The sequence below is a fragment of the Cynocephalus volans genome, chromosome 10 (genome assembly GCF_027409185.1).
Source record: "Cynocephalus volans isolate mCynVol1 chromosome 10, mCynVol1.pri, whole genome shotgun sequence".
NCBI lineage: Eukaryota > Metazoa > Chordata > Mammalia > Dermoptera > Cynocephalidae > Cynocephalus > Cynocephalus volans.
In genome coordinates this window covers 95,692,695-95,715,781 of record NC_084469.1, presented here as the reverse complement: position 1 = coordinate 95,715,781, position 23,087 = coordinate 95,692,695, and the positions used below count along the sequence as shown (strand labels likewise).

Genomic DNA, 23,087 nt, shown 5'->3' with positions numbered 1-23,087 from the left:
CAAATCCATTGCAAAGCCAACTTTTCAATAGTGTGTGGAGCAGCCCACCTGGGAACGGTGTCCCTGCTCGGACATAGCTGTTCAAACTTGTCACACCTGCTGGCACAGCCTCCTGCCTTATCAGGGACCTCTCTTTTTTTTGGAGGGTCCACTGTGGCTGAGTTGGGGTCCTCGGCTCTGCTTGCCCATCGTCTGTGGCTGCTGGTGATCTGAAGGGGCGGTGGGTGGGCTATGGCGTAACAGGTGGGCCCCACTGGAATTTCCTCTGGGGCCAAGATCTTTAGCCTGCAGGCTCCTTGAGGCTGGGAGGGGGCCTTACCAGTCACTCTGTCGCCGCTATAGGCACTCGATAATTAATTGTCTGATTGAGGATGAGTCTGTTCCTCTCCCTGGCTCCTTTTTCAACTTGGAGGAGGGCCCAGTTGTCAATGACGATCAAGGCCCAGGAGTTCTTGTGACTATGGGGGAGACAGATTCATGCTGGAGGAACATGCCTTTGGTCACGGGGGGGACAAACTATGGTGGCTGGGCCTCGCTGGTATCTGCCGAAGGCTCCCTGCTCAGAGTGGCCCAATGGCTTCTGTCGTCTTGGCTTCAGCAGAGACCCCATTCATTGGGGTGGGAGCTTGGGGCCTTCTGGGAAGGGCTGGCTACCATAGCCAGGAGAGTTTCCCAGAGCACCTTTTGTAAAAGGAGTCCAGGGGGAGGTGGGCCTGGGCAGCGGGGCATTTTGGAGCAGCCAAGAGAGACGCATCCACCAGTCTCTGCCGCTTCAGGCCGCAGGCAACACATCTGGCCCTGGGACACCATCATTGACCTTTACTTGATGTTTGGGAAACACAATTAAAAACCTCCACCAAACCTCCAAATGTCCCAACATCACCAGGGCAATGCCGAGATATGTCCCCAGTACAGCCCAGTAGCTCCACGGTGGGGTTTGCATGCCCAAGCCCACTCAGAAACTGCTCCTTTCTCAGGGTGGGAGCTGCTGGCATTTGGGGTAGGATGCGTGGGACCCTGTCCCACACGGCAAATTGTTGCACATCCCTGTCCCTCAGCACTAACTGCCCTGGCTCCCTTCTGTCGTTGGGATAATCCCAAATGCACCCCCTTGTCGTCCCAGGTGGCCAGCATCTGACATGTGAACTCTGAATTGTGAGGCTGCTCAGTCAAACCTCAGCAGCGCTTGCTACGACGCCAGCGGCAGAGGCGGGAACGGGGGCCTGGAGAAGGTGCCCGCTCAATGTTTGCTCAGATTCATAGCCACAGAGACTCTAAGAATCAGAGGGCACCTTGGGGGCCACTTTCTACAAGCCCCATCCAGCCTTTTCTTAAATGCCTCCAGAGACAGGGAGTTCACTACTTCTAGAAGCCACCCGACAGTGTTTGCACCACATTGGAAGTCTGTCTCTCACCCAAGGGAAATGTGCCTCGTGAATGAGGATCCATTGGCCTAGCTTTGGATGTAGGTGGGACCAGTCCAAAGGACCTTCGGAACGCTTGCTTGTCCAATGCCCCGTTGATTCTTTTTTCCAGATCCATCTGTTTCAGAGCGGGCTCCTCAGCCTCCGCTCTAGGTGGGAGCCTGGGGGGCAGGTCCAGGCCTGGTGCTGGGAGTGGGGGCTTGGTGAGGTGGGCACAGTTCATTCCCTTGATAGGAGGTATTGGTTGGGATTGCCCTGTGGAGCGGCATCTGAGTTAAAGGGGCTTGAGAAAGTTCTAGACTGGGGGGGGTGTGGTTTTACAATGGTAGGACCAGGATGGTTAGCAGCTGATCTCACTTGTACTATGGGCTTAGATGCTCCCAAGGAAGGTGGGTCTTATTAGAGAGGAAGGGGAGGTGACAGATGCAGAATCATGGGTGTCAGTTTTGGACAACCACAGGTGTGAGGCTGGAGGCGGGAAGCTTGGCCCTGCCGGGGGCTGAGCTTCCAGCTGGAGGTCCAGAGCTGCAGGGGCCACGTTCTGGAAGGAAAGGCACAGGAACGAATCCAGACCCAGCCAGAGTGCCGGGGGGTGTCAGTGGCTCCACCCTGGGAAAGGTAACCGGCAAGAGAAGGGTATTGAACTTGTGGCCAGCACTGGCCACGGGCAGCTGGGCCGGGGAGAAGTGTGTCTGAGGCTGTGGGGCTGGGAGCTGGGACCGAGGCCACCGAGGCCACACAGGCCACGCCCTACCCTTCTTGCTTTCCTCGGCCGTGAGTTCGTGAGTGTGGAAGGGTGTAGGGCTGGGACCCGGGCCCTTTTCCAGGTTGCGCTAATACTGCATCGTTTCAAAAAAAAAAATGTTTTCAAGCAGCTAAAAAGGACACTGGGTTTCAGAGATGGATAGAGGAGTCTGGCGCTCTTGGGACTTAGGGTGACGTGGGATGAGTTCTGGGGCCAGAGGGCGTCTGACAGAGGTTTCTCGGCATCTGGAATCTTCTTTCATGACCTTCTCTATTTTCACATCGCCTCAGGACATGCTGGAGAGGGAGAAGCAAGGACAAGTTCTTACTGCTATTTTTTTTTTTTTTTTTTAAGATGACCGGTAAGGGGATCTTAACCCTTGACTTGGTGTTGTCAGCACCATGCTCTCCTAGTGAGCGAACCGGCCATCCCTATATGGGATCCGAACCCATGGCCTTGGTGTTATCATCACCGCACTCTCCTGAGTGAGCCACGGGCCGGCCCCTTACTGCTACTTTTTAAAAAATAAAAAATGTCTTCCACATGTGTGGAATCCCAAAGAATGTTCTAACCCAGCTGCTGAGAGTGGCGTCTGCTCTTCAAGGCTCACCACCTACTCGGGCCTTCCAAGTGTGGCTCTGAAGGGGGCCTCCCTCCTGGTGACCCAGCAGAGCAGACCCTGAGCACGCGTGCCCTCAATCAGACTGGAGGGAGGCTTCAACCCACCCATCCACCCACCCATCCATCCACCCATCCGTCCACCCGTCCATCCATCCACCCACCCATCCACCCACCATCCACCCGTCCGTCCACCATCCATCCATCCGTCCACCCGTCCACCCACCCATCCATCTACCATCCACCCACCATCCACCCGTCCGTCCATCCATCCATCTGTCCACCCATCCATCCATCTGTCCACCCATCCACCCACCCGTCCACCCACCCATCCATCTACCATCCACCCACCATCCACCCGTCCGTCCATCCATCCATCTACCATCCACCCACCATCCACCCGTCCGTCCATCCACCCACCATCCACCCGTCTGTCCATCCACCCGTCCATCCACCCGTCCGTCCATCCACCCACCATCCACCCACCATCCACCCGTCCGTCCATCCACCATCCACCCGTCCATCCACCCACCATCCACCCGTCCATCCACCCGTCCGTCCATCCACCCGTCCATCCACCCACCATCCACCCGTCCGTCCATCCACCATCCACCCACCATCCACCCACCATCCACCCGTCCATCCACCCGTCCGTCCATCCACCCGTCCATCCACCCACCATCCACCCGTCCGTCCATCCACCCGTCCGTCCACTGGAGTGAGCAGGACTGAAGCCACGTTGGAAACGAAAACTGCCTGGGACGTCCGCAACTTTTAAAAGGACACAGTTTTTTTCTTGGCATGCATTTCTGAATTCCCTCTTTCCCACGGTCATTTGATATTTTGAACCTTGTTTATGGGGCCAGATGACATTATTTACATAAATGTAAAGTTGTTTTCCAGCCAGCCTGAAGCTGCACTCTCTCAACGAGGCACATACTATCCAGCAGGACCCTGAGATAAGGACAGGAGCAGAAACCAGATGGAAAAAAAAACCAAAAAGGAACCAGATGGAGTCCTGGTGAGACCTTGCACCTGGCTCCTTGCACGGAGCCCCTGAAGCTCACGCCCCTCCCTTTAGCTTTTCATTTTCCACGTTCCATTCCCTCGGCCCCTTTGTAAAAAAAACCCTCAGCAAGGGCTGGCCAGTTAGCTCAGCTGATTAGAGTGCAGCCTTGTAGCTCTGAGGTCATGGGTTTGGATCCCAGTACCACCCAGTCACACACACACAAATAAATAAATAAATACATACACATATACACACACACACACACACACACACACACACACACACACATATGTCCCTCAGTAGACCTGAGTCTTTGAGATGGCTTTACTCTGGCCACTCTCCTTCAGGCTTATTGTGGAGATGGGTCAGCCCAACATCTCTCCTCAGGTCACTGGTATTCCTGAATAAAAGCTGATTTCTATTTTCACCAACATTTGAGTTTTGAGTGGTTTGTTTTTGAAAGGGGGCAGGCAGCTGGACCTGTGTGCTCTGAAACACATCCATCCATCCATACATTTATCCACCCATCCACCCACCACCCATCCGTCCACCCACCCACCACCCACTTATCTACCCACCCACCCAATCATCCACCCACCCACCCAATCATCCACCCACCCATTTATCCACCTATCCATCCACCCACCCACCATCCATCTACCCACCCATTGCTTCCTACAATTCCTTCTTTTGTGTTTCTTCTTTTGTTTGTTTGTTTTTAGTCTTTTTAAACATGCCTATTTTATCATCACCTCAGCATCCCCAGGAGGGGGGTCTAATTCTGCTGTTTGTTGTATCTGCTGACTTTCGCTCATGGTGGATGATTTCCTTGTGTTTTGTGTCTGTGAATGTGAACTCATCTCCAGAGGGCTTGGATTGAGGTGGTCTTTTCAGAAATTCATTGAGAACTTGCTTCTCCTCAGTGTTTTTTTTTTTTTTTTTTTTTTTTTAAAAGATGACTGGTAAGGGGATCTTAACCCTTGACTTGGTGTTGTCAGCACCATGCTCAGCCAGTAAGCAAACCGGCCATCTGTATATGGGATCCGAACCCGGGGCCTTGGTGTTATCAGCACCGTGCTCTCCCGAGTGAGCCACGGGCCGGCCCTCCTCAGTGTTCTTAGTGCAGTAGAGGTCTAAGACCATTTTTTGATGTTTATTTCTCAGTTTGAGGCTTCCTGGAACACATGGGAAGTAAGGTATGCAGCCAGGCCATGTTACAGATTTGTAGAAGAGCGTGTGGTGAAAGATCAATCCTGCACATTCCAAAGAAAGGTTTGGCCCTTGGTTGGCTCCTGGGAATAATTTCTAAGTCCTTGGAATATCCCGCCTGATATTAGTGTCTTTGTTTACTTGGGGACCTTGGGTCATACTAGATAGTCTGTATAACAATGTGACTTAGAGTGGGAGCTTTGATCACATGGTATCAGCTAGATCTCTGGAGGGGCTACAGACTAAGATTAACCATGTGGATGGTCGGCCACATTCACATGGTTGGATAGATGGATGGATGGGTGGGTAGGTGGACAGATAAATGGATGGGTGAGTGAGCTTATGGGTGGATGGGTAAGTGGGTGAATGGATGGATGGATGAATGGTGGATGGACGGGTGGACAGGTGGGTGGATGGATGGATGGATGGATGGATGAGTGGCTGGGTAGGTGGATGAATTCCCTCAATAAAAACCCTGGACAACAAGGCTCAGGTGAGCTTCCCTGGTTGGCAGCACTTTCTGTGTATTGTTGCATATCGCAGCTGGGAGAATTAAGGGCTGTCACACAACTCCACTGGGAGAGGACACCCAGAAACTTCTACCTGGTCTCTCCTGGACACTGCCCCATGCACCTTGTCCCTTTGCTGACTCTCATTTGCAACTTTCTGTGGTGATAAACAATAACCACGAGCATTACAAGTTTGCTGAGTTCAGTGAGTCCTTCTAGTACACCACTGAACCTGAGGGTGGTCTTGGGAACCCCTGACACACAAGGAGGCATTTCGTGGCATCCAGAACCAGGCAGAGACCTCAAGACAGGCTGCAGGGGGCTGGTCCACCCTTTTCTGACTTATATCCTGGCCTTTGGGGGGACTGGCTGTATGTGGGTGTCTCATTCAGGACTTCCATACTGCACAGCTCTAGGGCTTTATCTGCATCCTAGTCTATGTAGTGGCGCCCCTGGGGTTGTGCAGAATAACTGTCTCCTCCCTGACTCCCCAGTGCAGTACCCCCACCCACAATAAGTCATGGGGCAGCTGTCTGAGGTTTTTAGGGTACACTAAGACCGTCCTCTGTTAAACCCACCTTGTTTCCTGATCTTCTGTGACCAGAGAAGACCTATTGGAAAGAGAAGGCATTTTGGCATTAATTGCCTATTTTTTATTTTTTATTTTTATTTATTTATTTATTTATTTTTAAAAGATGACCGGTAAGGGGATCTTAACCCTTGGCTTGGTGTTGTCAGCACCACGCTCAGCCAGTGAGCGAACCGGCCATCCCTATATGGGATCCGAACCCGTGGCCTTGGTGTTATCAGCACCACATTCTCCCGAGTGAGCCATGGGCCGGCCCAATTGCCTATTTTTTAGAGCCTGGGCATTTTCCACCTTTGGCCGAGGCCATGAACCCCATGAGGGCCAATGCTGCTTCATCCTGGTCTGGTACAGAGCAGGTGTCAGCACACGCCTGCTGTGTAACAAATGAGCCAGGACAGGCAGTTGTAAGGAAATCAGCTAAGGCCTATTCGTTGACACAGCATGAAACTGCAAATGCTGCTCAGGGTCCACTGGGCTTGGGGAGACCGAATCTATTTCCTGGGACATATCCAAAGGTCTCTTGCTGTAACCTTCACCCAAGAGTTGAACTTGGTCTCTCACGGACTTGCTGTGTGGACTTGGGCAGGTGCCTTGCCCTCTCTGAGCCTCAAATTCCCAAGGATGTAAGATGCTGGTGGGAATCCTCTCCCTGCCCAGCTCTCAGGTGATGTAAAGTATGCAGGAAATGGTACGAGGTCACCCTCCCTGTTCCTGGGACCCCTGCACCTGGCCTGTGCTAGATGTGGGGAGAGGAAGTAAGGGACCGTTCCTAGAGGAGTCACTGCCCTCAGGGAGCTCCCAGGGCAAGAGAAGAGGCATAACTGGCCTAGGCTGCTATGACAAAGCTCCGATGTAGGCTGCAGACCCAGGAGAGACAGGCAACTGGGGCTCCCTGCTGTGGAGGGAGAGGGCTGGAGTCGTGTGGGGCTGGTGTGCACATCCCAGGGAGAGTCACGAAAGGACTTTAATCGATACTTGCTGGATTTAACGAATGAAAATAACCAGGGTAGGGGGAAGTAGAGAATGAAGAGCAACTGCTTTGTGGGTAAGCGCTTCCTTTTGGGGTGATGGAATGTTCTGGAATCCATAGGGGTGATGGTTGCATCATATTGTGAATGAACTAAATGGGCCAAAGGGTTCATTCTGTGTTACACGATGTTCAACTCCATTAAAAAATAAAAAAAGTGAGACAACCAGGGGAGGGAAGGTGGCCGGAGCCCCGCTGTCCAGCAGAACTTTCTCCAACAACGTTCCTATTCCGCATCTGTGCTGCCCCATACGGAAGCCGTTGGCCGCATGCTGAGTTCCCCAAATGGGGCCAATGTGGCCGAGGAGCTAATTTTAAAATCTGATTGTTAATTCACTTCAATTGAAGTAGCCACCCATGCAAGCAGCCCCCGTGTGGGACAGCTCGGGGGTAAGCAGAGTGACCAGGTGCTGAGCAAATATTTACAGCAGAGTTTTATATCCATTTTCTCATTTCCTCATTATGATTACAGGCTGATAACCTCAATCGGACATTTCTGTGGGCTCCTACCTGATTTAAGACGCTATGAGCGTGAACATGGATTCCCTCATTCAAGCCTCATCACGCCCACTTTACAGATGGCAACACTGAGTCCCAGAGTAGTCGTGGACGTGACTGAGGTCAGAGTTAAGGAAGGGTGGGACTGAGATGGCCACACTGTCCGGCTGGGAGCAGGTGCTTTTAAAATTTGAGTCCTTCTGGCTGAAGATGGAGGTGGGGGGAGCCCATGACATAATAACCTTTTCCTCTCACACTGCTTGGGGACACCCTGGGGATACCCGGTTCTCCCTCCTGACCCAACACTCTGGTTTTGGCTCCTGTGGGCCCTCGGGGGCCAGTGTGAGCACAGCCTCTTCTGGAAAAAGCCTGGTGACATGGATCAGCCCCAGGAACATGGTCCTCAGAAGGCCCTGAACCTTCTGGCTGTGGGCTCCATGGGTTGGTTGGATTTGGCTGGAATCAACAGCATTGACGTGGGAATCACAGTTTGCATAACCCGCCTTACTCAAAGGCAGCAGGATGGCCTAGCTCTATTTTCTGTCCCTCACGGAGGCCCGTCTTCCTCCCCAGCCTCTCCCTGGGGACTGGGCAGCCCTCGGTGGGTGTCCACTCTGGCCCCACGGTCACTTGGACACTTACCTGCGCTCTGCCGGTGTTGCCTCTGGCTTCTCTTCTGACCTGGGCAGGACGAACTCTGGCTGTGGCCTCACGCTGTGGACAGAGAGAGCGAAGTGACTAGGGGTGACCAGCCGGGCTGAGCCCAGGGGCTCTTGGCTCCCACGGGTCTTGCTGGCCTGGGCCAGCCGTGGCCTGGGAGCAGTTTGAAGGTGGTTTTGCGCCCCTGGGATGTGTTGGGTCAGGAGGGTGGAGATGGCCCCATTGCTGTCTGGGACGGGAGAGAAATGATCATTTAGGGTTAATGAAGACGAAGCCCGCTGTGAGGCGTCAGCATGAGGGGCCAGGGGAGGAGGAAAGACCCCGCCTGAACCATTCCTGGAAAGCATTAGCTGCTCCTTGGAGATGCATTTATGCACTTATTAGACGGATGCTGTCGTCCAGTAAGTTTCAGCAGTTTCAGAAGGACAGGTGTCCTGCTGTCATGTTCATCTCTAACCAAGCCTGGGTAGGTGGGAGGGATACGACTCAGAAGGAAAGGAGAGAGAGAGGGAGGGAGGGAGGGGTGTTGGGAAAATAGAATAGTTTGGTCAGGGCCCTCCCCTCGGGTCCAGTCGGGTGTGGTTCAGCATCCTTTGTAAGCAAATTGTGTGTGTGTGTGTGTGTGTGTGTGTGTGTGTGTCTGTGTGTGTGTGTGTGTGTGTGTGTGGAGTTAGTGCGCATGTGCGCCAATGTATCTTTCTTAGTTTTGTTGCTATTCTTGTGTTCTTGAGAGAGAGAGAGACAGAGACAGAGACAGAGACAGAGGAGTTTGAGTGAAGCAGGTGGGCAGGCCTCTGCCTTGGGTGTTCACCTGGCACAGCCACGCTTTCCAACCTATGGCTCCAGGGAACTTTTGGCCAGTTACCTCGCTCATAGACCTGCGTGAAGGGCTCTGGTGACCCAGCCTGGCATATGAAGGGTTTGTGACCCAGTCTGTGAATGGGCTTGAGGGGTCTGGGAGCTCCAGACCCAGCCCTAGCTCGACCATCAGCCCAGTCGGTGCAGGATCACCAGCAGGTAAAAGAGCCCGACAACTAGTGTGGTTGCCTAGCTTTACAAGGGGAAAAATGAAAGAAGAAAGTTCAGACCTTACGAACTCACACCCATTAGGATGCGCGGAGAATACCAACGTTAGTTAAGCAAATGTATTGCACAGGGCCTGTCGCACATAGAAAAGCTAAGCTTGGGAAAAACAGAAAACTTTCCCAGGACTAAAGTCTGTTGTAGATAAAAAAAACTGTACACAGCAAAGACGCTGGCTCTAATATGTGAGCTAAGACTTCACGGTCGTTGGCTGGGGGACGTTCCACGTCTTGCCTCTGGTTGTTTCTTTGAGTTTCTTAGGGAACTAAGTGTTGCCATGACAATTGTCTCGTTGTTCCTTTTGGAACCACCTGTGTTCCTTTTCTGTAACTTTCTTGCCTGAACAATAAAGACTGAGAGAAAACCCTGATTCGGGGTTATTTCCTAGGAATTCCTCTCCCTTGAAGAAATCGTTTCCTGGGATTAACCCCTTCTGGGCCTCTCACTGCTCTGGAGAAATGGGCTTTGAGTAATCCTTTGTGTCTCTGTCACCCTGGGAGAGGTGACATGGATGGCTACTGTCTTAAAAACAGAAAATAATAAGGGTGGGCGAGGGGGTGGGGAAATCCATCTGCCTTTGTGTACTGTTGATGGTGGGAACGTGACACGGTGCAGCTGCAGTAGAAAATGGCCTGACAGCTTCTCAATTAAACAGAATTGCCATGTGATCCAGCAATTCCGCTTCTAGGTATCTACCCAAAAGTGTTGAAAGCAGGGACTCAAAGAGATTCTTGCTCACCCTTGTTCCCAGCGTGATTCACAATAGCTAAAGTAGAATGGGGGGTGCCAGGGGCTGGGGAGGGGGATGGGAGTGAGTGTTTAACGGGGACAGTTTCGGATCGGGAGGAGAGTGTTCTGGATGGTGGGGATGGCTGCAAAGCAGTAAGAGTGTACTTAATGCCACTGAACTATCACTTACCATGGTTTAGATGGTAAATTTTAATCACAATTTTTTAAAAAGACAGAAGATAGAAGGCGAGAGGAAAAGTAGAAGGAAGGAGAGGATAGGTGGCAGGGGAAATCCCAGGAATCCTAGATCTTTTATGGACTTGCTGTGTGGCCTTGGGCAGGTGCCTTGCCCTCTCTGAGCCTCAAATTCCCAGGATGTAAGATGTTGGTAGGAATCCTCGCCCTGCCCAGCTCTCATGGGAACTGCAAAGTATCCAGCAGGTGGTATAAGAACTCCACAACTGGGAAGGGCTGGAATAGTCCTGAAATCCTGTGAGTGTTCCTAATGATTACGCCTCCAATGAAAACCGAGTCGGTAGGTTAGCACAGGTGCATTTATGCGCCAGTGCTGAATATCAGGCTTGTGTTCATTCTGTAAAGGGAGAACTTAATATTATTATAATGACCATTATTATCCTTTACTGAGCATGAAGTCTGGGCCCCTTTTACCCACGGGGGTTACAATGTCCCAGATTTTTTCACAATGACCTCCAAGGTGCTTGTGAGTTTTTACTTGCTTAATGTCACCCTGCCCTGCAACTAAATGATGGAGCCAGAATTCAAACCCAGATCTGACTCTAAAGCCCTGGCTTGACAGGCAGAGCCCCGAGCTCTGCATGGGGCATTCCCTGCCCATTGGAAGCCACCGGGCCACCTCCCCAAATGAGAGCCCAGTTGAGCCTCCAGGCCTGGCTCAGCCCTGACAGAGGCCACTCTGCACACACCTCTCTCTTCTGGCCTTGAGTCTTTCCTCATCGTACCTGAAAGAAAGAAAAGGATTTCAGACACAGCCCTCCCTCCCCTGGGTAGATACACTTTCCAGGGAATTTTCTTCCCTTTGCGAGCACAGAAACAATCTCAGAGTCGTAGATGAATCCACACCAGGCTGCAGACCAGTAAGTGCAGCCCGAGCTGACATCTTGTCATCTCTTTTTCATGTTTCCTGCATTTACTTAGCAAGCTCTCCCAGGACAGGGAATATCTCTTTAGCTGCAGCATCTGCATAGATGTTTCTCAGCAGCCATTTTTTGCTTAATTCAACACCAGCGATTGAACAGCGTGGTTATACAGCAATGCTCCCATGATGTGAGTTAATCTACATGTCCCTACATCAGGGCTCAACAGACTTTCTTTGTAAAAAGCCAGGGAATAAATATTTTTGGCTTCGCTGGCCAGATGGTCTCTGCTGTATCCACTCAACTCTGCTGTTGTAGCACAAAAACAGCCACAGATAATCCATAAATGAATGAACGTGCCTGTGTGCCAATAAAACTTTATTGATAAAAAATCCATAAATGAATGAACGTGCCTGTGTGCCAATAAAACTTTATTGATAAAAAATCCATAAATGAATGAACGTGCCTGTGTGCCAATAAAACTTTATTGATAAAAACAAGCAGAGGGCCGTGGCTTACAAACCCCTGCCCTGCACTAGATGCCCAGTACTGCTGTGTTCACTAACCTCACACATACTTGTTTCCCTGTATCTCTACTTCATTGGGAGCTGGGAATCCACAGAAGGAACCTTGCTAGAAGTACACCTGCTGTACAGTGGAATATTATGTGGCCATTAAAAATGATTTCTACACAAGGATACATGGATATTTTGTTCATTTGCTTGTCTGGGGGAGGTACGCTAAAAAAGAATTTACATCTATATTACTGTGATTTTTTTAAATTAAAAAAATGTATAGTCACATTTTCTGGCAATAGTGTGATATTTTGAAATATATATTTGGTCTTCCTTCCTGTCCCTTTCCTGGCATACAAATTCTAAAATCCTTGGAATCTTCGAAGTGATCGTGTCTTTCTAATGAGTTGACTGGTGTCTGGCAGCCCTTAGGTAGCTTCCGGATGGGGATGGGTCACCAGAAAGGCCAAGGCAGCATTAGAGGGTTGGGTCTTTCAGTCCCATCCCCAACATCCAAGGAAGGGACAGGGGCTGAAAGTTGATCACCAGTGGCCAATAACTTAGTCAATCATGCCTACATAATGAAGCTTCCATAAAAACCCAAAGGACTGCATTCAGAGGTTCCCGATAGTGAACACATGGGTGTTTTCATATCCACTAGCCGGGAGCGTGGCACAGCCCAACTCCACGGGGACAGAAGTTCCTGTGCTTGGGACCCTTCCAGACCTCACCTCATGTATATCTTCATCTGGCTGTTTCTTTGTATCCTCTAAAATATCCTTTGTAATTAACTGGTAAATGTTAAGTATGAGTTTCCTGAGTTCTTTGAGGCAATCTAGCAAATTAATTGAACCCAAGGAGGTGGTCGTGGGAACAATGATTTGTAGCACCTTGGTCAGAAGTTTCAGGGGCTGGGACTTGGGACTGGCCTCTGAGGTAGGGGCAGTCTTGGGGACCGAGCACTCAACCTGTGGGATCTGATGCAATCTTCAGGTGGATAGAGTTGGAACTGAATTGGAGGACACCCGGCTGGCGTCTGCTGTGGAACTGACTGCTTGCTGCTGGTGGGGACATTCCCCGCACGTTTGGTGACAGAAGTCTTCCGTGTGGATTGTTGCAGGGTAAGACTATAGGAAAAACACTGTGTTTCTTCCTATAATCTCAATTAGCAAACATCTGTTTGGCAGCAAAGAAAAAAATGCTTCTGTTCATTAATTTTTTTTCCTAGCTGCTGCAGATTTTCCATTTATGCATAAAACCCAGTCATGATAAGCCAATAAATATTCCCGTCCATTGTAGGAGTAAAAGAGGTTTAAAAGCACAATATGTTATTTTGATTCCTATATTTTTGTCTTTTTAATAGACTGAAAGTCATAGATGCATTTTTGATGATAAATGTCTATGTATCAAAAATATTTGTTGAATAGAGACCAAAATGTGAATATGGGAGTGAGATAATTAATAAATATAAACATCCCATTTCATCAGTGTTAGGAGAAAATTCAGACTTTCTTAAAACATGTAGTTTGATAACTGCTCAATCTCAAGTAAATAAAAGTTGTAATTTAGAAAACAATGCTTAAGACCCTTGTGCACTGCTGGTGGGGACGTCCGTGCAGTTGCTACGGAAAACAGCGAGGCGGGTCCTCACATTATTCAGCGTAGAATAACCAGCAATGCTACTTTGGGCATGTACCCATAAGAATTGAAAGCAGGGTCTTGGAGAGATATTGCACCCCCATGTTCACAGCAGCATGCCTCAGTACAGCCGAAAGGCGTCCATCGATGGATGAGTGTATAAAGAAAACGTGGTACATACGTGCAACGGAAAATGATTCAGCCACAAAAAGGAAGCGAATCCCGACACACGCTACAGCGTGGATGAGCCTTGAGGACACTGTGCTCAGTGAGATAAGCCAGTCACACAAGGACAAACACCACTCACAGGAGGTCCCTAGAGTCGTCAGATCCACAGAGACAGAAAGTAGAATGGGGGGTGCCAGGGGCTGGGGAGGGGGACGGGGAGAGTGTTTCATGGGGACAGAGCTTCAGTTTGGGGAGATGAGAAAGTTCTGGAGATGATGGGGGTGATGGTTGCACAACAGTGTGAATGTGCTTGTAGTGGATTGGTGTCCCCCAAGTTTTATGTATTAGAAACTTGATCCCCACCGTGTTAAGAGGGTGGGAAATCCTGCTACGGTCATTGAAACGTGGAGCCTTGGAGGTGACTGGGTTCAGGGCCTCGCAGTAGTGAACGGATTAGAAATGGTGCTTGGGGCGTGGTTCTGGGGGCTTTAAAAAGAGAGTGAGGGAGGAGGTTACTCTCTGCTCTCCCTGCTCCACCATTTTTGCAATGTGACACCCTGCCATCACTGTCATCACCGCCAAGGGCCTCACCAGATGTGTTCCCCGGACTTTGGACTTCTTATCCTCCAAAACTGTAAGCAATACATTTTGTTTTCTTTGCAAATTACCCAGTTCCATGTATTTTGTTACAAACAACAAAAAGTGGACTAATACAGTACTTCATGCTGCCGAGCTGTGCGCTTAAAAATGGGTAAGATGGTAAATTTTATGTTATGTATATTTTACCACATTTAAAAAAAAATTTTTTTTAAAGATGACCGGTAAGGGGATCTTAACCCTTGACTTGGTGTCAGCACCACGCTCACCCAAATGAGCCAACCGGCCGTCCCTATATGGGATCCGAACCCGGGGCCTTGGTGTTATCAGCACCGCACCCTCCCAGGTGAGCCACGGGCCGGCCCCTATTTTACCACAATTTTTAAGAATGACGATTAGGGAGACTTTTCTACGGCATGAAATGATGGGGAGATGCTCAGGGTATGATGCTTTGTTCGAACAGAGCGGGACACACAGCCGTGGGTCACAGTCCCCGGTTTCGTCTCCTCTTGTCCTTTCCCCCGGTTCCCTGAGCTGGCTGGGACTGGGCAGCGAGGAGCCTGTGGGGCATTGGGGACGGGGGCAGCCCAGGGACACTTACTGTAGGACGCAGTCTGGGATCTGAATGTGTTCCATGGGAATGAGCTGCTGCAGATCTTCCAGGCTGTGCACATACTGGATTTTACTGATAAACTTGACGCTGGTAGGAAGAGAGAGGGAGAGGTCTGAGATCCAGCTGGCAGGGTGGTCACCCAGTGTCCAGAAGGAGTGATGGTGGCGGATGCACGTGGGAACCCACTCCCTGCCCAGTCCCCCCGTTCCTCCTGGGGTGGAGAGAGCCGATCCCAGGTCTGGCTGCAAAGCCATGTGTCCCTGTGGAGTGAGGATCTGGTTTCAAGGACGCAGAGAGGCAAGAAGATTCTATTGGACTCTAAGCTGTGTTTTGCGTCATCTCTAAGAGTCTCTTGTCTGTATTAATTTTTACCAAGAATGTGTCCTTCCATGTCACTGTCCAGGACAGCGGCAAAGATCATCTGGGCACTAGAATGGGGCAGGTGGGATTTCTGATCCCCTCTCTGTTTTTTCAGAATAAATGATTCTTTCCTGTTCAAACCCAAACTCTGGCTGTCTGGTAACACGAGGTCTTCATCACCAGTACATTGCTTTGAACTCATGGTAATTTTTTTTTTTTTAAAGATGATCAGCAAGGGGATCTTAACCGTTGTCTTGGTGGTGTCAGCACCATGCTCTCCCAAGTGAGCTGACCGGCCATACCTACATAGGATCCGAACCTGTGGCCTTGGTGTTATCAGCACCGCACTCTCCCACGTGAGCCCTGGGCCGGCCATGGTAATTTTTTAAAAAGTTAAAGGAAGCCTACATTTGGCAAAATGTAGTATAAAAAACTTAAAGAAAAAAAAAAAAGAAGAAGATGACAAAATAAAATAAAAAACAAACAAGAAATAACAGGGCCGGCCGGTTAGTGCAGTTGGTTAGAGCACAGTGTTACAACACCAGGGTCAAGGGCACAGATCCCCATAAAGGCCAGCCAAAAAAAAAAAAAAAAAAAAGGAATGACACAAAAAAAGAAAATACAAACAAAATCCTCACTTTTTTCAAGGAAAAGTAAAAATTTTAATGATGGGGCACACAAGGCGAACAGTGCAAATGTTAAGGAGAACCAAAGGTATATAAAAAGGGTGCCAAGAAGTTTTATGTCTATTTTGAGAGATTCGATACAAATTCGTCTTCAGCTTTCTGGCTTCCAATGCAGAGAGACGCATGAGGAATGATAAATTCACAGCATCCATGAGGGAAAAATAAACCAGTTCCTAAGCAGAAGCAGAAGGCCGACAGACAGTGACCAGGGAATGACAGTCACAAGGTGGCCATCGGGTACTGGAATGAACGACCTCTCCAACTGCTTTAATGCAGTTCAAATTTACTTTTATGATTTAAAACAGCAACAGCAACAATTATCTTCAGAACAGGAGGTCTCCCTGCAGCGAAGGAAGCCTAAGGGTGCATCTTACAAGGGTTGTCTAGACTCCACCTGAAAAGTCGAGGTCCAGAGGCTCTGCCGTCAGACTGCTGTGAATTCCTAGGAAGTTTCTTTATTGTGTACAGAGCTGACACCTGCGGATCTGAGAGCGGGTCTATAAACACAGGCACAAGTCACATAAAGACGACGGCATTCCACGGCTGGAAATTGGTATTCATGCCTTGGCAGAGACAATGTCCTCCTGTTCTGCCTGTAAACCGAGATTTCCCTCTGCTGGGGACTGATGTTCCCTCAAAATTTAGTCCCCACTGTGACAGTGTAAAGAGGATGGGAAATTCAATTACTGTAGTAATTGAAAGGTGGGGCCTTGGGCAGGTGATTGGATTGTAAGGGCCACGCCACAGTTCACGGGTGTGGTTCTGAGGACTTTAAAAGGAGAGCACATGAGAGTCTCTCTCTCTCTGCTCCACCATTTTCTGCCATGTGAGACCCTGTCATGCTGTACAGCCACCACCAAAGAGAACCCTCACCAGATGTGTCCCCTGGACTTTGGACTTTGCAGCCTCTGAAACTGTAAGCAATACATTTCACTTCCTTACAAATTACCCAGTTCCAAGTATTTTGTTATGAGCAGCAGAAATGGACTGATATACCTGCTCACTGGGGGGTCTCAGGAGAATTCCAGTCAAAGGTAAGGCACTTCCCCAACATTTAGATCATCATCGAACAAATAGAAGTTTCCTTGTAGTTATAGTCACAGAAACGCAGGGTTGAGTAGCAGCTCACAATCAGTCTCTGAACTCCTTGGCTTTCAAATGGGGATGTTAACTACCCGCCCCCCAGCATTTTTGTTTTTGTTTTTGGGGATCTGAACCCTTGACCTTGGTTTTTTTTTTTTTTTTTTTTTTAAAGATGACAGGTAAGGGGATCTTAACCCCCGGCTTGGTGTTGTCAGCACCACGCTCAGCCAGTGAGCTAACCTGCCATCCCTATATGGGATCCAAACCTGGGGCCTTGGTGTTATCAGCACCGCACTCTCCCGAGTGAGCCACGGGCCGGCCCCCTTGACCTTGGTGTTTTAACACTTCGCTCTAACCAACTGAGCTAGTCGGCCAGCCCCCCTTTTTTAAAGCCCAAAATGATGTCCTCAACATTCTCCTTGGGAAAAGAAACCAAAAGCAATAGAATCTTCTACATTAAAGGCAAAGGCATATTTGTTACTGGATTATGGAACACAGAGTACGAAATGCAGTTCTTTCAGACTGGAGTGCGTGTTCGCCATTGTGCTTGGGCAGGTCATTATTAACACAACTGATCTATAATTAGTGTATTATTCACCAATTTTCACTCATATGCAAATAAGTGCCTTTATTTCCTTAAGAATCCTTGAGAATAGAGTCATCTTCTTGCAAACTGTGCATTATGTATTATGCAGTAAAGATTGAACTCAGCAGACTTGGAGTGCTCAAACCCCGCACATTGCAAAGAAAGAACTGGCTCTCCACACGATCCTGGGAGATAATCTATAAACCTTTGGATTATCCTGTCTGTAAGAGTGTCTTTTTTTTTTTTAGGTTTTTTTTTTTTACATTGTTTTTGGTGGCTGGCCAGTACAGGGATTGAACCCTGGACCTTGGTGTTGTTAGTACCAGGCTCTAACCAACTGAGCTAACTGGCCAACCAAGAGTGTCTTTGTTTACCTGTGGCCTTAAGCCCTGCCAGATCGTCTATGCTAAAGATGTGATTTATGGTGGGGGCTTTGGGCCACATGCTGCCAGTTTGACCTCTGGAAACCATGAGGGGCTGGAGGGGCTGGAGACTGAGTAACAGTGTCAGCAGTAGGCAGCTCCATCCCTATGTGACCAACCCCCCAATAAAAACCCTGAACACTGAGGCTCAGGTGGGCTTCCCTGACTGGCAACACTTAGAGTTGTTTCACATTGTTGCTGGGAGAATTAAGGGCTGTCAGTAATGCTCCGCCAGGTTAGAACAACTGGAATCTTCCTTCTGCTCTCTGCTGGACTCCTCTCTGCACCTTTTTCCTTTACTAATTTTAATCTGTATCTTTTTGCTGAAATAAACCATAAGCCTGAGTATAACAGCCTTTCTGAGTTCTGTGAGTCCTTCTAGTGAATCACTGAATTTAAGTGTGGTCTTGGGGACCACTAACACGCACATGGATTGATTTATTGCACTGTGGGCCCCCCAATGAGCATGGGGCCAGGAGTGGGTAACCTTCTTGGAGTCCCAATGGCCCCCACATGGATACTGGAGTTGATGGAGCTGGGATCACCTCTGAGGGAGTGTGGTGGGCTAGCGCCCTTGGTGTGTGACCTCTCTGAGCCTCAGTTTCCTCATTCATGAAATGGGCATGATGACATCAACCTCCCAGGGTTATAGTGGCAATGACTAAAAAGTGTTTGACATTCAATAGTTGAGAGATGGTTATTTTTCCCATGTGTGTTGCTTAATAAGAATATTGTAGTGGATTGAATTATGTCCCCCCAAAACTCACTGAAGCTTGAATTGTGTCCCCCACATTTTATATATTAGAGACTTAGCTCCCACTGTGACTGTTAAGAGGCTGGAAGATCCTCTTATGGTCATTGAAAGGTGGAGCCTTGAAGAGGTGATTGGGTTGTAGGACCTGCAGTAGCAAATGGATTAAAAATGGTGGTCAAGGGGTGTGGTTCTGAGGGCTTTAAAAGGAGAGGAGAGTCGGTCTCTCTCTCTCTCTCTCTCTCTCTCTCTGCTCTCTCTGCTTCCACCATCTGGCTATGCGAGACCCCTGGGTCACTGTTGCCACCACCAGATGGACTTTGGACTTCCCAGGCTCAGAAACTGTAAGCAATAAATGTCGTTTTTCTTTGTAATTACCCAGTTCCATGTATTTTGTTATAAGCAACACAAAATGGACTAATACAAATATATACATATATATGTATTTGTAATTTAAATCTGTTTAAAGGCAATAATACACATTCATCACACAGAAGCCGGAAAACGCAGATTAAACACACGCACAGGTGGCACACACAGTTGACAACCTCATTGTCTCACCTGATGAAAGGGCGGGAAATGGCCAGCACCGTCCGAATGAACCAGGAGGGGTGGACAATGATCAAGGACTTCAGGTTTTTCCGCAATCTGTGTGGGGAGGCAAAGGTGGCCAGATGGGATCTGGGGTGATCCCTGGGGGAGGGGCTGGAGTTGGGGGAGCAGGAGAAGGGATGGAGAGCTAACTGCAGGCAGCTTACACTTCCTCCTTTATTCCACAGGTCTCCAGGTGCCTGTCAAATCCCTGCCCCCATCCAGGACTCGTGGGTCCTGTGGCAGGATAAAGACACAACCTTCAAGTCCCTAAGACCCCAAGGTGGATGGGGTAAGGGAGAGACCCCCCTCGGTGTAGAGAAAGTGAACCAGGTGGGGAGTAGCCCAGACTGTATTCTCACCACCTAGTGCCTGAGGGGGACCCGCCGCTGCTCTGAGCCTCCCTGCACTAACCTGGGCACAGGATAAGTCAGCTCTTCAACTGAAATTCGTTCTGCAGCTACGTATGCACAGTAGCTAAGAGGTGGAGACAAGCCAAGTATCCACTGAGGGATGGATGTATAAACACACATGGTCCATCCACACAATGGAATATTCTTCAGCCTCAAAAAGGAAAGAAATCCTGGCACGTGCTACAGTGTGGATGAACACTGAGGACATTGTGCTCAGTGACATAAGCCAGTCACACAGGGACAAACACTGTGATCCCACTCACAGGAGGTCCCTAGAGTCGTCAGATCCACAGAGGCAGAAAGTAGAATGGGGGGTGCTGGGGGCTGGGGAGGGGGATGGGGAGTGAGTGTTTCATGGGGACAGAGTGTAAATTTGGGAAGATGAGAAAGTTCTGGAGATGATGGTGGTGACGGCTGCACGGCCATGTGAACGTGCTTAATGACACTGAGCTGTGCACTTAGAATGTGATCTTGTTTGGAAATAGAGTCACTGCAGATGTAATTAGTTCAAATGAGGTCATACTGGAGTTGGGCAGATCCTTAATCCAACATGACTGGGGTCCTTATAAAAAGGGCAAGTTTGTATGCACACCCACACACATGGAGAATGCCACATGAATACAAAGGCAGAGATCAGGATGTCGTGTCTGCAAACCAGTGATCACCAAAGATGCCAGCAACCAGCAGAAGCTGGGAGAGACACGTGGAACAAAATGCCCCGCACAGCCTCACAAGGAGGCAGCCCGGCCAGCACCTTGATTTCAGACTTCTGGGCTTCAGAACTGAGCGAGAACAAATTTCTGTTGCTTAAACCACACAATTTGTGGTGCTTTGTCACGAAAGCCCTAGCAAAGTACCACACTACCTTCCAGAAAGTCCTCACCACTCTGGGTCCCTTGCTCTGGCTGATTCGTCATGCCCCCACTGGCACCCCTTGCCCCCCTAGGTGGTTCCCACGCCCACCCCCTCACCTCCTGTCAATCATCTGGTAACACTTCTTCAGCCAGCCTATGCCGGGCATCCTCCGCCGGGGGGTGGCACCATTCAGGTACACGATCATGTAGTCCTCGGCAACCAGGAGCTCCAGGCTGCTGATGACGTACCTGGTCCCGGAGTGCAGAAGACAGAGATCGTGCAGAAGACAGAGACCCAGCAGAAGGGGCCCAGTGTCAGGACACCTGCAGCTCCTGCCTTCTCTGCTTCCACCTTTGCCTTGGCCAGGCCAGCCACACCTGTTCAGGTGTCTGCTGTCCTTGCAACACTCCAGGGCGGGGGGGTGAATGTGGATCATCCCAGCCCACCCCAAATCAATGTCGGTGGGCATAAGAATAGCACCAGCTACCATTGTATTGAGCACTTCCTAGGTGCCAGGTGTTTATATACATGATCACATTTAATGTCTCCAGAGATTAATGCCGAGAGTTGGGCGTTAGCTCCATCTACAGCTGGGGAATAGGAGACTCGGGGGTGTGGCAGACAGGCCACACAATAGGGATGTAGACAGATCACAGCCTAACCCCCTCAGCACTGTGGACATCAGGGTTGGATCACTGTCTGTGGTGGCACGTCCTGGGCACTGCTGAGCAGCGTCCCCGGCCACCACCTACTCCATGCCAGGAGCTCCCACCAAATTGCCCTGACCCCTTCTTTCTTGCCGAATCCTGCCCCTTTCTGTCCTGTCTGACCCAACTTGGCACCCAAGTTCCGCTGTGTAAGATGGAAATCTTACTATTAGGTTGCTATTATTAACAATAAAACAAGGAACCATGATTTACTGAGCTCTTATTATCATGTCAGGTGCTTCATATGCGCTATCTGTATCTGTCATAATAAAACTGTACCTGTGTGCCCTTGGCCAAGTCACTTAACCTCTCCGTGCCTCAGATCCCTCACCTCTAGAATGAGAAGCAAAGTTCCAACCCCACAGGGGTGTGGAGAGGCGGGCTGCGGAGAGGCGGGCTGCTTTCACACGCAGGAAGCACTTAGCCTTGTGCCTGTCAGGTAGTAAATGCTCAATAAATGATAGAGGAGGAGGCGGAGGACAGGGTGGACCAGAAAGGCCACCACCGTGCTGAAGGGCCAGCAAGGGCCCAGATCAACGTCTGCTGGCAGCCGCGCCCTCCCTGGTGCCAGGCAGCGCCACTCAGAGCCCTTGCATGCTTCTTGCAGCCTTGTACCCCCACCAGCCTGGACATCTCAGAGCGGTCGGCGGCCGGCCCCAGGCTGCCCACGGCAGGCGGGTGACTTACAGGAAGAGGTTCTCCATGATGTAGTGGTAGTCGGGCGAGCTGCTGTCTGGGAGAAAGCAGGCAGCAAAGACGATGATGGCATTGAGACCTTCGCCATAGTACCCTGGGGAAAGGCAGCCAGTGAGTGGCCTCCAGCCCTGAGCCCTGAGCCACGCCGTGCACTATCTCCCATGTCCATCTCGTCTCTGGCCAGCCCCTTCCCACTGCCCATGTGCTCAGGAGGGTACAGCTCAGAGTCACGGCAGCTTAGTCCTGAGGGGTGACAGCCAACATCAGAGGCACCCCCATGTGGGCACTGCCCATGGCCCCACCCTCCGTGGATCAGATGAAGAGACCGAGGTCCAGGGAGGGGCACTGACAGGTCTCCAGTTGTCCAGCAGTCCCAGCCGGAGCCGGGAGGGGGTGCTGAGGGTGCTAGCCTCACCTCCATGAGTGACCACCTTCATGTAGGGCCGGATCATGTGCAGGTCGATGCGATGCTCCTGTTCCCCGATGATCACTGTCCGCCACAGGCGCCCATTGGCAGCACTGCCGTCCTCTGCTGCACTGTCCCCAAACAGATCCGCACTGTCCCCGGGCATGTTCTTGGCAGTGGCCACAGGGGTGTCATCTGGATGCAGCCAGGGGTGGGGGGAGAGAGAGGGACAGGACACCTGAGTCTGGACATCTCCCAACCTCCTGCCAGACCCCCTCCTGTGGCTCCCTTTGCTGCTGGTGGCCGTGTGTCCTTCACTTCTCCCCATCTGGCTGCTCTGCTCGCCGATTTTCCTCTCCCTTCTACTTGCCCTTTCAGGCTTGGTTTAAACACCACCTCCTCCAGGAAGCCTTCCTGGACACCCCTTTCACTAGTCTTCCAGAATGTTCTGTTGGTTTTGGAGCCCTGTTCTGGGGAAAACGGATTCTAACAGAACACTCCAACCAATTGCACCCCGGCAAATCAGGCAACCTAGATGAAATGCACAGATTCCTAGAAACACAGAGACTACCAAAACTGACTCAGGAGGAAACAGAAAATCTGAGTAGACCTAAACCAAGTAAGGAGATTGAATCACTCATCTCTCCCAACCAAGAAACGCCCAGGACCAGATGGCCTCACTGGCGAATTCTACCAAACATTTAAAGAATTAATACCAGTCCTTCTCAAACACTTCCAAAATACTGAAGAGAAGGAAACCTTTCTAAACTTATTTAATGAGGCCA

General features: G+C 50.1%; 1 protein-coding gene across 1 annotated transcript in view; it reads right to left on the bottom strand.

Annotated features, from left to right (window-relative positions):
• Window positions 1–6,082: 6,082 nt before the first annotated feature.
• The window catches only part of ATCAY (ATCAY kinesin light chain interacting caytaxin), a 35,680-nt gene continuing 18,675 nt past the window's right edge, over window positions 6,083–23,087 (bottom strand). The window contains exons 4-11 of the mRNA XM_063109963.1: window positions 22,312–22,497; window positions 21,888–21,990; window positions 20,610–20,741; window positions 19,196–19,282; window positions 14,735–14,833; window positions 11,045–11,080; window positions 8,271–8,342; window positions 6,083–6,125 (exon numbers count right to left, since the gene is read on the bottom strand). Coding sequence (XP_062966033.1) covers window positions 6,083–6,125; window positions 8,271–8,342; window positions 11,045–11,080; window positions 14,735–14,833; window positions 19,196–19,282; window positions 20,610–20,741; window positions 21,888–21,990; window positions 22,312–22,497 — 758 coding nt within the window. The remainder of the gene's footprint in view (window positions 6,126–8,270; window positions 8,343–11,044; window positions 11,081–14,734; window positions 14,834–19,195; window positions 19,283–20,609; window positions 20,742–21,887; window positions 21,991–22,311; window positions 22,498–23,087) is intronic.